Source organism: Cnephaeus nilssonii (assembly GCF_951640355.1).
Source record: "Cnephaeus nilssonii genome assembly, chromosome: 4".
Taxonomy (NCBI): domain Eukaryota; kingdom Metazoa; phylum Chordata; class Mammalia; order Chiroptera; family Vespertilionidae; genus Cnephaeus; species Cnephaeus nilssonii.
In genome coordinates this window covers 103,851,406-103,865,267 of record NC_137075.1, presented here as the reverse complement: position 1 = coordinate 103,865,267, position 13,862 = coordinate 103,851,406, and the positions used below count along the sequence as shown (strand labels likewise).

At 51.9% G+C, this 13,862-nt stretch overlaps 1 protein-coding gene across 2 annotated transcripts in view; it reads left to right on the top strand.

Moving 5' to 3' along the window:
* The window catches only part of EML1 (EMAP like 1), a 149,243-nt gene that overhangs the window by 77,190 nt on the left and 58,191 nt on the right, over window positions 1–13,862 (top strand). For both annotated transcript variants that reach the window (XM_079769026.1, XM_079769027.1), the window contains exon 2: window positions 8,196–8,378. In XM_079769026.1, the coding sequence (XP_079625152.1) occupies window positions 8,196–8,378 (183 nt within the window). The remainder of the gene's footprint in view (window positions 1–8,195; window positions 8,379–13,862) is intronic.

The window sequence follows — 13,862 nt, the reverse complement described above, 5'->3', positions numbered from 1 at the left end:
CTCATGCTCATCTTTCCTTCTATGGTTAGGACTTGGCAACCCTGCCGGGCTTGCCAGGAGTGCTGCTCAAAGGCTGTAGTCTTTTTCCTCTCTGACATCCCAGCTGTCCCAGACACCGGATGCACCCTTCCCGCCTGTGGCTCCTGGTGCCACTGAACCCAGCGCAGGGGCCACGCTGTAAAGCAGGTTGTGTCACGCGTCACTGGGGGCGGCTTTCCTGCTCAACTGCAGGCAGGATCCCGCGTTTGCTTTAAAGCCGCGGGGGAAAGGGTCGAACAACCTTGAAGTACCTGAGTCTTGTAGTTTCTCACAGAAACAGGAAGCAAGATAACTTCTGCAGAGGTAGAGGTGTGTGTGTGCGTGTGTGCATACATGTATGTGAGTGCACGTGTGTGTGCACATGTGTGTGCGTGGTATTAAAAGGACACTCCAAAGATTTTGAAGGCTCCCAGGCTTCCTTGGGAAGTCTTTGTCAGGCAAAAATGAAATGAAAGTATATTTCACAATAAAGTCATTAACAAGTTTCCTAAATACTCAACTCGAGAATGCCCAGGCTGTTCTTGCTGTGATTGTACTTATTCTTGCTTCATTCATGGAAGCTCAGATGCTCGCCTGAAACCCTGCTCTTCCTCCTCCGCCTGTGTTCTGATCTGGGTTTGTCTGGTCCTCGTGTTGCATCTGGAGCCAGACTTCTTGCTGAGGGGTGATCGGGGCGGTGGGGGCTGTGCGATCGCTCCCATTGGTTCCTCCGTTTCTGGGCTGGGTATCTGTGGGCCCGTCTCTCCCCTGGCAGACTGAGCGCCCTGGAGTTTAGAAGGTTGCACCGTCACTGCATTGCCCGGCATGAGGTCTAGCCCAGAAGGATGCTCAATAATATTTTATTGAATTGAACAAAAAATGTGTTAGCTTTAAACCACACCATGTCATCTGAATTCAGCATAGTCACGTGTTGCTTCTCAAGGTGATGTATGTGTTTCTCCTGGTCTCCAGTTTCACAACCAAAGACTCAGAAAAGGTCTTCATACCACTTACCCCCCTCTCCCCTCCTCCCCTCCCTCCCCCCCCAGTTCAAGAGGCTCTGCTGAAGTTCCTGTCATCAACAGGCAGAGGCCGCATCCGCTCCAGCCGAGGGCTGTTGTAGGATCCCTTCACAGTCAGGCGCGCGAACGGTAGCTGTCGAGACAGGTTGACCGCTGGGTAGGGTCTGTTCATGTGATTTTCTGTGATGAATCTCAGGGCTGGCGCTCACGTGGCAGGTCCAGCCCAGGGACGAACAAGGCTCAGGGTTCCTGACTGACCCACACAATCGGGAGAACAAGGAGTCTTAGGAGAGAGGCAGCGGCAGCCCCCCAGCCAGGTCAGGGGCTCAGAGCCGCACATCCGAGGCGCCGGTCCAGGCCCTGACACAGCAGAGGAGGTGGGGCCTCCCCACACGGCCTGTTTCAGGTGGCCCAGGTGTGACAGTGTAACACGGCTTTTCCGCAAACAGTGCGCACAGGGGAAGCCAGCTGTGATGAGATGTCCACCCGCAGGTTACGGAGAGGAAGGCTCATTCCTCACTGCTCACCTGACTGGGTCTAAGATACTAAAACCCGGTAATAAGATTCCCCCCTAAATACCTTTGTCTAATTTGGAAAAGGTAAAATGATGCATATTTTACTCAGGACCATGCAAGTCCCACTGGAATTAATGCCGACATTGGGTGGACCACGCGATACAGTGGGAAGAGCTGAGACCTTCCGCTGGTCCCCAGCTGGTCACTTTCTGCTGCATGAATCATCTGTGCGACGGGAGGAAGCTGTGTGGCCTGGAGAGACTCCGGGAGGCGAGGCGTCAGGCACACAGTGGGGATAGAGGGCAGCTCTTCTTGTCTTAAGGAATTAGAGAGAAGAAAGTAGGAACATCTCAAGACGCAGGGGCAGGTTCTAAGTGACCCTTTTTAAACTGATAGGCCCCTTGGACGCCGGGACTCACTTGGCAGCCGCAGGTCTTCGTATCACCAGATCTGCAGGGCGCAGAGCTGTTTATCTCTACATAGTGAGGCGGTCTTGGGAATGGAGAAGAGTGCACCTCCCTCGCCTGTTGAATACAATGAAACAGACAGGTTCCTGGAAGATCTTTTTGTGCCACTTTTTACCGTAAGGTGGTAATTCAACTTAAAAGTCATAGCCACCGTAGCCACCTGCAGATCCAGGGTAAGGGCAGAGCCTCAAGGTCATCCTTTTCCCTGTGGAACCAGAGGTGACGTAGGTGCTACCTGGACCCATGACATCACTTTAAATTCGGAAGGAAGAGGCGTTTGGCTCGGTTCTCACGAGCACCAAGTCTGAGACGGAGCCGTGGATGTGAGGCCCGTTCCGTCCTTTGCCCACGAATCACGTGCTGCCAGTGAGGGGGGGCGGGTATATGGAACTGTCCTCTCCCTTCAGGTCACTGTCACATCTCCTGGACTGACCAGAGGCGCTCCGTCTGCTCTAGTCCGGGCCTCCCCGGGGCCCAGCACGCACAGTTCTCGCAGAAGGTGCTCAGTGACTATTGTTGATGTTGATTTCACCGAAGGTCAGAGTTTGCCTTTCGCTGTTATGAACAATAATAGTAACAACAACGAACTGGACGAATGCCCACTGCCGCCTGTGCTGAGCATCTGCCTGCCGTCTTTGTCTCAGATGTCTCATGAACATTAACATTATCCTCACCAACCTCAGAAAGCAGGTGGGGGTGTTCCCGGGTGGTCAGCCACTTGCCAGGGTCACGCGGCTAATGAGTGGCAGACCCAGGAACCGGCCCTGCCCGATCTGGGTGCCACGTCAGTGCGTTTCCCGGGGCCCCAGGCCCAGCCGCCCAGTGCAGGGGGGCCGCTCACCAGCCTTCCCGAGGACTGGCTTCCTGAGCTGTGCCTGCACCTCGACAAGATGCCACGAGGCTGGCATTGCGCCCCAAGAAGGTCTGCTGCTGGCGGGGGAGGCAGAGCAGCTTCCAGGGCCGGTGGCCGCTGGGACGTCTGCATCGGGGGCCTGGCACCCGGCGGCTGGTTCCTGCCCAGATTAAGTCCTGCCTGCCCTTGCCAGAGCACCGGCTGGTGCGGCTGGTCACTGAGAGAGTCCCCGATGCTGAGGTGCGGGACACTGCCTGACGCGTGTAAGCGGGTGCCCTTGGCTTCCTCAGGAAAGGAGCGGGTGCCCGGCCCCAGCCAGTGGTTCTAGTTCAGACAGAAGTTTAAAAACCCAACAGGTGAGAAGAGAGAGAGAATGTTCTTTTTTTCCAAGCCCCTCCCGCCCCCCACTCCTGAGGTTAGGGTGCTTGACAAGGATGTGAAACTTGGAGGAAAAGATGGAGGCTGGATTGTTAAAACTTTTAACGACTTCCTTGGATCAACTGGAGAGGTTCAGGAACGAAAACGACTTGAACATAAACAAGGGTTTTCTCTGTGTGGGATTCCCAGTCCCATGAGGTTTCCTTGGATGGAACTCGGGTGAACTCCCCCGTCTTGTGCTGTGGAACCCTGTGCCGGGTTCAGAGGTGGGAAAGGGGGTGTCGTTACACCAGGCTTTGGGGTTTGCCTTTCATTATGCGAGTCAGCCCCTGCCCGGCGGCCCTGGAGGGTGAGGTCGTTTGAACCCCTGGCCTTGCCGTGCACATGAGGGTCAGAACGCCACGCGCTCACACGCCCCGTCCGGAGAGGGGCTGCCGGCGGGGGCGGTCGGTTCCCAGGGTCACACGGAAAGCACCGGGTCGTGTCTTAGGGAAAAGCTCAGCCAGTCCCATAAACGGAGGGTCTCTTAGCGGGCCTGACATTCGGTGTAGAATCACTTGTATTTGAAGGCAGGTGTGTTCAGGAGGTTCGGGTTTTGTTCGTTGGGTTTGGGGTGCGGGGTTTGTTTTTTATTTTGTTTTTGTTGTAAAATTTTAAAATGAGACTTTTTTTTTTATACAAATTTCACAATAGAATGAAAGCAGAGTCCGGTGCATGCAGTTTTAGTAAAGCCGTCTGCAGGCCAGACTGAGGCCACACGGATGCTCTTTGCACCCTAAGTTTTTAGAACTCAGAGCAGGCCTGTCGTGCTTGATACGTTGTTGTGATTGTTTTGAAAACACAAGGTTGCGCCATAGAGGCTGCCGTGCATTCCTGTCAGCGCCGTGCTGGCCCCACAGCCTCGTGCTCAGGCTCAGCCGTGAGCAGGCGTGCCCTCCCCCGGCCGCTGTCTGCTCAGCCCCAGGAGAGGACAGGAACGCGTGGGATTCTGTGTGCCAGGCTCTTTTATGACATGGAAAACACCTACCATTAATAAAGCACCAATTTCCAATTAATTTTTCAGTACTATTTTGCATGTCGGTGTTTAGACAGCATATAGGAATTTTCAAGGAAATGTTCAACTTGAATTTACTTTGGTAATTTTTATCAGTAATGATGACAATCGCTTAATCATAGCTTACATTTATAAAGCACTTACTACCTGCAAAAGGATAGCCTAAGTGCTCTACATATATTAATTCACTTCCTATTATAACATTAGATAACTGTTGTCCCTGTTTTACAAATGGGGAAACAGAGGCACATGGGGATGAAATACTGTGCCTACACCACACGGCTGGCAAGTAGTGGGCGGATTTGAACCCAGAGTCCGTGCTAAGAATGACCACAGTATTTGCCTCTCCTGCAAGTCCTCTCCGACGTGGGCTTAGCTCAAGGGGACCCTCCCTGCCTTTTTCCTGCAGCCACGGCCTTCCTGGCGAGGTGTGCGGTGGCCCAGGATCCCACGTGGCAGCTGTCACACAGACTTGCCCTCCCGTCTTTTGCTCACACGTTGGAGGGTTTCATCCAGCTGTTCAGCTCCTCAGAGGGAAGACAGATGTAACATGCCCTTTGGTCCTCCTCACCCCCTCGCTCTTGACGTTATGAAGGGGGACTTGCCTGTTTTCCCAAGGACAACGCTGGCCCAAGGGCAAGTGGGGAAATCCCACAGGACCTGTCCATCCACGAGATGTGCTGGAGAACTTAAGGACGGCCTCTCGCAAATGAGCCACAAGGACTCAGTTTTCATTGAAACGTCCCTTTGCTGAGATGGTATAAGAGCAACCAACCTCAACAAGCAAAAGTAACCCCTGGTTGACGAAGCCAGTAGGTAGACCTGCTGTTGCTTGGACTCTCGAAAAGTTATTATATATATATATATATATATATATATATACACACACACACATATATATATATACACACACACACACACACACATATATATATATATATATATATATATATATATATATATATATATATATATTTGTATTGATTTCAGAGAGGAAGGAAGAGGGAGAGAGATGAAAACATCAATGATGAGAGAGAATCATTAATCAGCTGCCTCCTGCATGCCCCCTACTGAGGACTGAGCCTATAACTCAGGCATGGGCCCAGACCTGGAATCCCACCATGACCTCCTCGCCCATAGGTCAGTGCTCAACCACTGAGCCAGGCTAGCTGGGCTCCATTGATTTTTAAAGAGAATGGAAGGGAGGAAGGGAAGGGAAGGGGGGAGAGAGAGAGAGAGATTGATTTATTGGGAATTCCTATTCCCCTATTTATGCATTCATTGGTTGCTTCTTGTATGTGCCCTGACTGGAGATCTAACCTGCCACTTTAGCATATCCTGATGACACGCTTACCAACTGAGTTACCCAGCCAGGGTAACTTCAAAAAGTTATTTTATTTTTTAGCTTAACATTCAACAAAATTCCCACTTTGAGATAACCCTGTGTATGTTAACACAGTCTTGATGCATGTAACTGCCACCTCCACCAGGACGCAGAGCTTGCCTATACTCTCCCAATCTCCCTGTGCTGAGCCCCTCCCCCAGCCCTTGGCACCCACTGACCTGTTCTTCCCTAAGCTCTGTCTTGTGGAAAGCTCATACATGGATCGTACAGTGTGTAAGACTGGCTTCCTTCCCTCAGCGTCATGCCATGAGAGCCGTCCAAATTGTTGCCGGTACCCATCGGTCACTCCTTCCTGTCCCGGTGCGGTACTCCACTGTGTGGGTGTGCCACGCCGGTCCATTCACCAGGGGGAGCACACCTGCGTTGTTCCCCATCTACCAAGTCTGCGTGGAGCCACTATACTGCGAGCGTTCGTTTCTCTCGAGTCCGTGCCTGGGGATTGCGAGGTCACATGCTAAGTGTATGTTTAGCTTTCCAAGGAACTGCACAACCTTCTCCCGCGTGGCCAGACCGTCACGTGTGCCCCGCAGCCCTGTAGCAGAGCTCCCGTCGCCCTGTATCCTCACGGCCTTTGGTTTTGTCAGCATTTTACATTTGAGCCATTCCTGCAGGTGTGCAGTGCGGTCGCACTGTGGCTTTCATTTGCATCTTCCTATGGCTGCTGACATTGAGCCTATTTTCCCAGGCCTGTTGGTCCTTGAAGGAAGTGGATATCCACGTGTCTTCTGTTAGTGCCCATGTTTTGTTCATTTTGGGTCTGTACTCAGCTTACTTTCTCTTCTCCTGAGAACGTGTCCCGTGTCTTGATCCTTCGATGTCCTGTGTGTCCTGGGATTGCCCCCGGGCGTGATGAATGTTCGGTGGCGGACATCCTGGTTTCTGCTCTCTCTGACGAGCACTCTTTCCTGTGTCCCGTGGGGACCTTTCTCGTTGGACTTGAACTGCGAGCTCGGTTTCTAGGCTGCAGCTCCAGCCCCAGCCGGAGCTTCTGTAGGTAGTCAGCTGGATGGCTGAGTCCGTGGGGCCCTGTATGTGAACAGACAGTTTGGGGATCCCCTCTCTGGCCTTTTCCTTCCCGGGATTTCCCCGCTCTCTTCAGTGTTCACCGTCTTCGGACTTCACTTCTGGGTTTCCTTAGGGGTAAAACTGTGACGGGTTTTCCACACGGACCCTCCCCCGTCGTGCGCACTCGGCTCTGGCTGAACACCACAGAAAAGGGCTTCGTTGTCCATCTGCCTCCGCCAAGCGCACGTAAAGCCCCGTCGGAGTGTCTGTGCTGCTGGGCCCACTTCTAGAACCCTCAAGAAGCTGTTGTGTGTGCTTCCAGGCTTAACACTTGCTTTCTGCAGCGGGTGCCGTCCCACAGGGTCTGCTGTGCCTGGAAGCGGAGCGACTCTGCCCTGTGCACGTTTCAGCCAGGAGACTAGACAGTAAGCAGGCCCGTGAGCCGTCAGAGTTCGTAGTGAAGCTGTGAAGGAAGAAATGGGGTTGAAGTATTGCCAGGTGGCAGCGTCAGTAAGGCTGTTTAAAAGGTTCCTGAAGGGCTCCCATTGAGTGGAGACGTAAAGATCGAGGACTTTGATTATGGGAAAAGCTGGTTGAGAAATGTTTTAAGCAAAGGCAACAGCAGGTACAGAACCCTCAGGTGGGAGGGAGGTCAGCACGACCACAATGGGGTGCCCAAGGGGAGAACGGCATAAAGGGGGGTCAGAGAGGCGGGGACGATCACGCAGGCCTGGCGCACCTTGCGGAGGAATGGGAATCAGCGATTCCTTACGAGAAAATGTGGTTACCATGGCTACGGGTACGCACACCGCACAGACTGACCCCTCATACTGCTTGGTCCACGTAGCCAGTCCCTAAAAGTCTTGCCCGAGGGATGGTGTGGCCTCGTGACTCTCTGACCTACCTGTGTGTTGGAGCAACAGCTGGAAGACGGTGCGCTGGATTGGGCAATGTGTGGGAAGTAGAAATAGACAGGTTCCCATATCCCTCTACCTCCGAGGTTCTCTGATCTCATGGACGAGATAAGGCGGCCTGCATCTAGAAAAATACAGCAGCAATGAAAACAGTTTAAAACATGAGACGCACTGCCCTGGCTGGTGGCGCAGTTGGTTGGAGCATCAATCCCGTACACCAAAAGGTTGCAGGTTCGATTCCTGGTTGGGGCACATATGGGAGATAACCGATGTTCTCTCTCACATCGATGTTTCTCCTTTCCTGTCTCTCCAAAAATCAATAGAAACATATCCTCAGGTGAGGATTAAAAAATAATAATAATAAATAACAATGAGGAGCACTCCCACGGCGGAGGAAGACTGTAGTAGAAGGAAGTGTAGCCCTTTGTATGAAAGGCTGCACGTGATTCTGCAGGAAGGCCGTCACCTTGGGGTTTAATTACTCCGTCACAGCGACGGCTGTGCGCACTGGGCTGGCCTCCCTGGGGTGCACGTGAGACTCACTTGCTCCTTTCCTTGGTTCAGATGACAGCGCCTCTGCGGCGAGTAGCATGGAGGTGACGGACCGCATCGCCTCCCTGGAGCAGCGGGTGCAGATGCAAGAGGACGACATCCAGCTGCTGAAGTCGGCTCTGGCCGACGTGGTGCGGCGGCTGAACATCACGGAGGAGCAGCAGGCCGTGCTCAGCAGGAAAGGACCTACCAAAGGTGGGTGGTCGCGTCACCAGGCGGGCGAGGGGGTCGGTCTCTGGGCGCCCCGGCCCGGCCGATGCACTGCTGCAATGTAGACAGGGAGCCCACCGCAGAAGAAGATGCACAGCCGCAGCGTGGACAGTCACCACGCGGAGCAGGCGGTTTTCCTTGATGCTGGTGACGTGCGGCCCAGAGGGGGACACAAATGAGGTCGGTGACCAGTAAATGCTCGGTGGGCCGAGGGATGAGGACAGTTGTTCATCCAGATTCTCTGCAATAGAGCTCGGATGCGAAAAACCCCGCCCTCCCGTGGGTGCCCTTGGGAGGCGTTGGCTAACTCCCGCCCCTTCTCAGTGCTCACCTTACACCTGAGCCTGGGCCGCATGCCAGGCTCGGAGCTAGGCCCTCCCTCCCTGAGGAGCTCAGAGCCCTGAGGTTTATCCTCGTCCCCTCAGACACGCACACGCACATGCACACGCACACACACGCTAGCTAGTGAGCTCCTTCTGGGCAGCCCCCTTTTCCTTTGAATCCCCTTCTGCCGAAACCGGTTTGGCTCAGTGGATAGAGCGTCGGCCTGCGGACTGAGGGGTCCCAGGTTCGATTCCGGTCAAGGGCATGTACATTGGTTGCGGGCACATCCCCGGTAGGGAGTGTGCAGGAGGCAGCTGGTTGATGTTTCTCTCTCATCGATGTTTCTAGCTCTCTATCCCTCTCCCTTCCTCTCTGTGAAAAATCAATAAAATATATATTTTTTAAAAAAATGAATCCCCTTCTCTGCTCTCCGTGAGCGCAGCCTACCCCAGGCTCCTGTGCCCCGTGGGCTTCTGGCAAATTGAAACACCGGTTTCATTTCCCCGGGGCACTGGGAACAACATGACAAAAGCAGTATTTTTGTTTAAGTCACTTGGTAGTGACCTTCTTTTTGAAATTTTGGGAATTGCCTCTTGACAGCTTCTGTCCGGCTAATTGGTGCCCTGCTGTCGGCTTCCAGCCGATAAGAGTGGCTCACCTTTTGCCAGAATGACTTCCTCGTGGCCAGCCCTCGGAAGCGGAATTCAATTCCTCTTGTCTGTGGAATTCCTTCGGTTAGAACATTTGAGATTGTGGCCTGTAATGTCCCTTCATTTTATTTTATTTTATTTTTTTAATTTGACTTCAGAGAGGAAGGGAGAGAGAGATGGAAACATCAATGATGAGAGAGAATCATTGATCAACTGCCGCCTGCGCACCCTGCACTGGGGATCGAGTCCGGCAACCCAGGCATGTGCCCTGACCGGGAATCGAACCCTAACCTCCTGGTTCATAGATAGAGGTGCCCAACCACTGAGCCACGCCGGCCAGGCTGTAATGTCCCTTTAAAACGGACTTCCTTATTTAATTTGGATTTGACAGGTGATTCAGTTCCCGTGTTTTCCTGGAGTCAGGAGGGGCCCTGTCTCCCGCAGGTGCGAGCTGTTCCTCAAGGACGTGGCTGCGTTCACGTTTCTGTGGAAGGAAGTCTGTTTCTTTGTCCTTTGGGTCATCACCGCCAGGCCCTGTGAGATACGCACGCTGGCAACATCTACATTTTGAATAATTCTTTTAAGTAATCTTTCTCTCCTTCTAAGTGGCAAAGCAATTGGGCGTTTTAAATAGAAACCGGGTTATTTTAGGTATTCTTGACCTACTCAGCTTTCCAAAAATAATTCTGATGACTACTGTATCCTAAAGGGTACATTCGAGGTAGTTGCTTCATGAAAAACTTCTGCAATGTCTTTATTTTTAGAAAATTGGGGGTGGTGGGGGGAGGGATCATAAGAGAAGGCTGTCCAGGAGTTATCTTTTCTTTTCTTTTCTTTTTTTAAATATATTTTATTGATTTTTCACAGAGAAGAAGGGAGAGGGATAGAGAGCTAGAAACATCCATGAGAGAGAAACATCAACCAGCTGCCTCCTGCACGCCCCCTACTGGGGATGTGCCCGCAACCAATGTACATGCCCTTGACCGGAATCGAACCTGGGACCTTTCAGTCCGCAGACCGATGCTCTATCCACTGAGCCAAACCGGTTTCGGCTGGAGTTATCTTTTCTTGATTCACAGTCAAGTTCGCCCTGGCTGGTGGGGTTCAGCAGTTGGAGTGCCAGCCGGCGCCCAAAGGATCTCAGGTTTGATTCCCGGTCAAGGGCACATACCTGGGTTGTAGGTTATATCCCCCCCTCTCTCCCTTCCCCCCTCCCTCCCTCCTGTCCACTCTCTCTAAAAATCAATGGAAAAAATATCCTCCAGTGAGGATTTAAAATTTAAAAAAAAAGTGAAGCCTGATTTTTATAAAACTCCTAGGAGAAATCATTGTTTTCATGGTTATGGCTGATGTTTCTCGTACCACCCTTTTTATAAGTGAAAGTAAATCAAAGCAGAACAGCCAGAAGGTCTCGTCAGGAAATGGAGAAAGACCCTAGAGGTGAGTGCAGGGTGGAGCCCTGAGGGAGGGCCTGGTTCTCCCCGCTCCCCTGCTGCTCCCTCCACACAGGACCCTGGAGCAGGGGAGGGGTGTCCTTCACCGGCGCCGGGTGCTGTTGCTCCCAACGGCCCGCGTGGGCCCCCACGTGCCCCTCTGCCTGGGAAGCTGGCACTCCGTAGCCCTGGTTTGGTTGGGGATCTTTTAGAGAAGATGGATTTTAGACAAACCTCCTTTGGCCTCTAAAAGGCCACATTATTTCACTTCACACTGGCCGGCCATCCTCATACAGGCCTGAACTAGACTGCACACGTGGCATTCTAACTTCTAAATATTCAGTGATCCCCCCTCCCCACCCCACCCCGAGGTGAGTGGTCAGAGCTGAGGGCTCTGTCTTGCGCCTGGGTGCACATCGCTGTGCTGTTCGCAGCGGCAGGGATGGTGGCTGGGTCGCAGTCAGCATCCAGCGCTCAGAGCAAGTGCAGGGTGAGCTGTGGCCTGCGCTGACCCGTCCCCGGTTGTTGGCCTGCCCCGTCCTCTCACTGGCCTCAGCGTGGCCTGCGAGGCCGTTGACCATCATTCTGTTCCTCTCCACTTGCTGGAGGAAAGGCAGGCCGTCTGAGCTGGGACTCACTTGGTCTTTCTTCGTAGGACTTAACCGGTGAGACCGTGAGAGCTGCGGTCTCCCGACAGCAACCCACTCAGGTCAAGTGCGAGGCCTCCTGAGACGGGAGACTGTGGCCACCCAAACGCCCGCGGGCCTAGTTTAAGTAGAGGGAGTGTGTCTCGGGCTACTCTCCTTTCTTTACAATGTTCTCCCGTCCTGAGAATGGCCTCCTGCACTCATTCGCCAGCTCTTCTTAACCCCGCCATACTGGCTCTTGGGCCAAACTCAGCCAAGCTCCCCACGCTGTGCTCTCTCTTTTTCCTTTTCCTTTCATGTATTTTTTATTTATTTATTTTTTTAATATATTTTATTGATTTTTTACAGAGAGGAAGGGAGAGGGATAGAGAGTTAGAAACATTGATGAGAGAGAAACATCCATCAGCTGCCTTTTGCACACCTCCTACTGGGGATGTGCCTGCAACCCAGGTACATGCCCTTGACCGGAATCGAACCTGGGACCTTTCAGTCCGCAGGCCGACGCTCTATCCACTGAGCCACACCGGTCAGGGCATCCTTTCATGTATTTTTTAATATTAAGAACTGGTTGCCCTCGCCTGTGTCTTTACTGTAGAGAACGGCTGCCTGCAAAGTTAGCTTTGTCCACGTTGGATCCACGGGCAGACGGGAAGATTTGCTGAACTGGGGTTACCACAGAGCGGAGAAGCGAGAACCACCCCGCTGGTGGGCATGTATTCTGAAACTCGCGCTAATACTCAGGTTTTCTGCGTGCTGTGGCTGCAGTGGGGCTGCACTCACTGCTGGGAGAATGGCATGAACTGACCCTTTATCTGTCGCTATTGTGAGTGTAAACACCGAAAGTGCGTGGTGAATAAAGGGGTTCATTGTGGCATTCTGCACAGGGGGAACTGGATGGGAAACAATAGGGGAAGCAAGCACAGGGCATGGCCAGAACACTGGCACCTCCTGACTGAACGCTGTGTGTCTTTAACACTATCTGATGGGTAACAACAGTGAAAATGCTCATGTATTGTGTTTTTATGTTAGGAGTCAAAAGCAGGATATCAGACTGTATACGCTGTATCATTCCGACGGCATAGACCAAATCTGTGCAAACATCTGAAAGAACTATACCAACAGTGATTACCGGTTTTTCCCCTCAGTGGTAGGATTATGATCTTTTTCTTTTCTTTCTTTTTTTTCTTTTTTTTTTTTACTTTTAGTTGGCTTCTCAATGTTCTTTGGTGTATATTCCTTCATAAGCAAAAGACATTTATGTCTAAAAGCGATTCCGTTCTCACCGAATCTGACCTTCAGTGCTCTGAGGCGAGCGGCAGGCTCTCAGCTGACTTCCGCGGCTGGAGTTGGCTCCCGTGCTTCACGAATTGGTTGAATGAATAACGGATCCATTGCACACGTGCTCGGCTAACTTCGTGTCAGTGCCAGGAGAGCGGCGTGGGGTTTTACATGTAAAATGTGGGCTGCAGTATAGGTGTTGCCCCAGCATCTGGGTTGTGGGCTTTGTTGACATTAACCAGCGAGTAGCTCCTGTTGCTCATTTTAATTTTGCTGTGATTGGACAGCTTGCCTTTTGTAAAACTTTCCTGTACCTTTGCAGGCTTTTTTATTAGTAGCCTCATTGGTGATCAGAGACTTAAGAAATATAACCAAACACCCCTGTTGGCGGTGTGGGTGATCTTTAACAATGTAGCCTCTGCTACCGGACACTTCTCCTGATGTTTAAAATGTCACCGTAGCTGCCACTCATTAGCCGGCCCGGGGCTGGGCTTTGCAGTAGATATTTGGGTATACCAGCTCATCTCACCTCCCCACAATCCTTTGAGGGAGGTATTAACATGCCCATTTCACAGAGGAGGAAGCAGCCTCCAGGAGACTGAATAATCTGCCCCAGGCTACACGGCTAGTGAGGGGGGGATCTGAGTCTGGACCCCAGGGCCCGCTGGACACATGAGAGGGTTCTTTCCGCCATCCATGCTGCTTTGCTGTGCTCACCTCTTAGCAATATTATTTAAATGTGCATTATTCAAATCAAGTCAAATATTTAATAAATGAATAACTATATGACTAGCAATGAGGGTTCTTTTCTCAAGAACTGATTTGATTTGCAAAGTATCCCAAGTACAGTAGATCATATTCAGCACATAATTGTGTGGAATACTATGCTATGGTCCCTTCACAAATTTTATTAGATAAATACAACCAGCAAATTTGCAGGGAGTTACATTAATGAATAATTAACTTAGTTCTTTATCCTGGTTAACCACAGTTACAGTGCAATTTTTCCCTCTCTCTCGTCGACTGTGCTTTCTCCTTTTCTCTCGCCTTACCCGTCGGTTATTAGAGAAAATCACTTCTGCTTCCTGTTGTGCAGCGCACACCACAGTTCCTTCCCTTTTCTCACTAGCTCCCTCC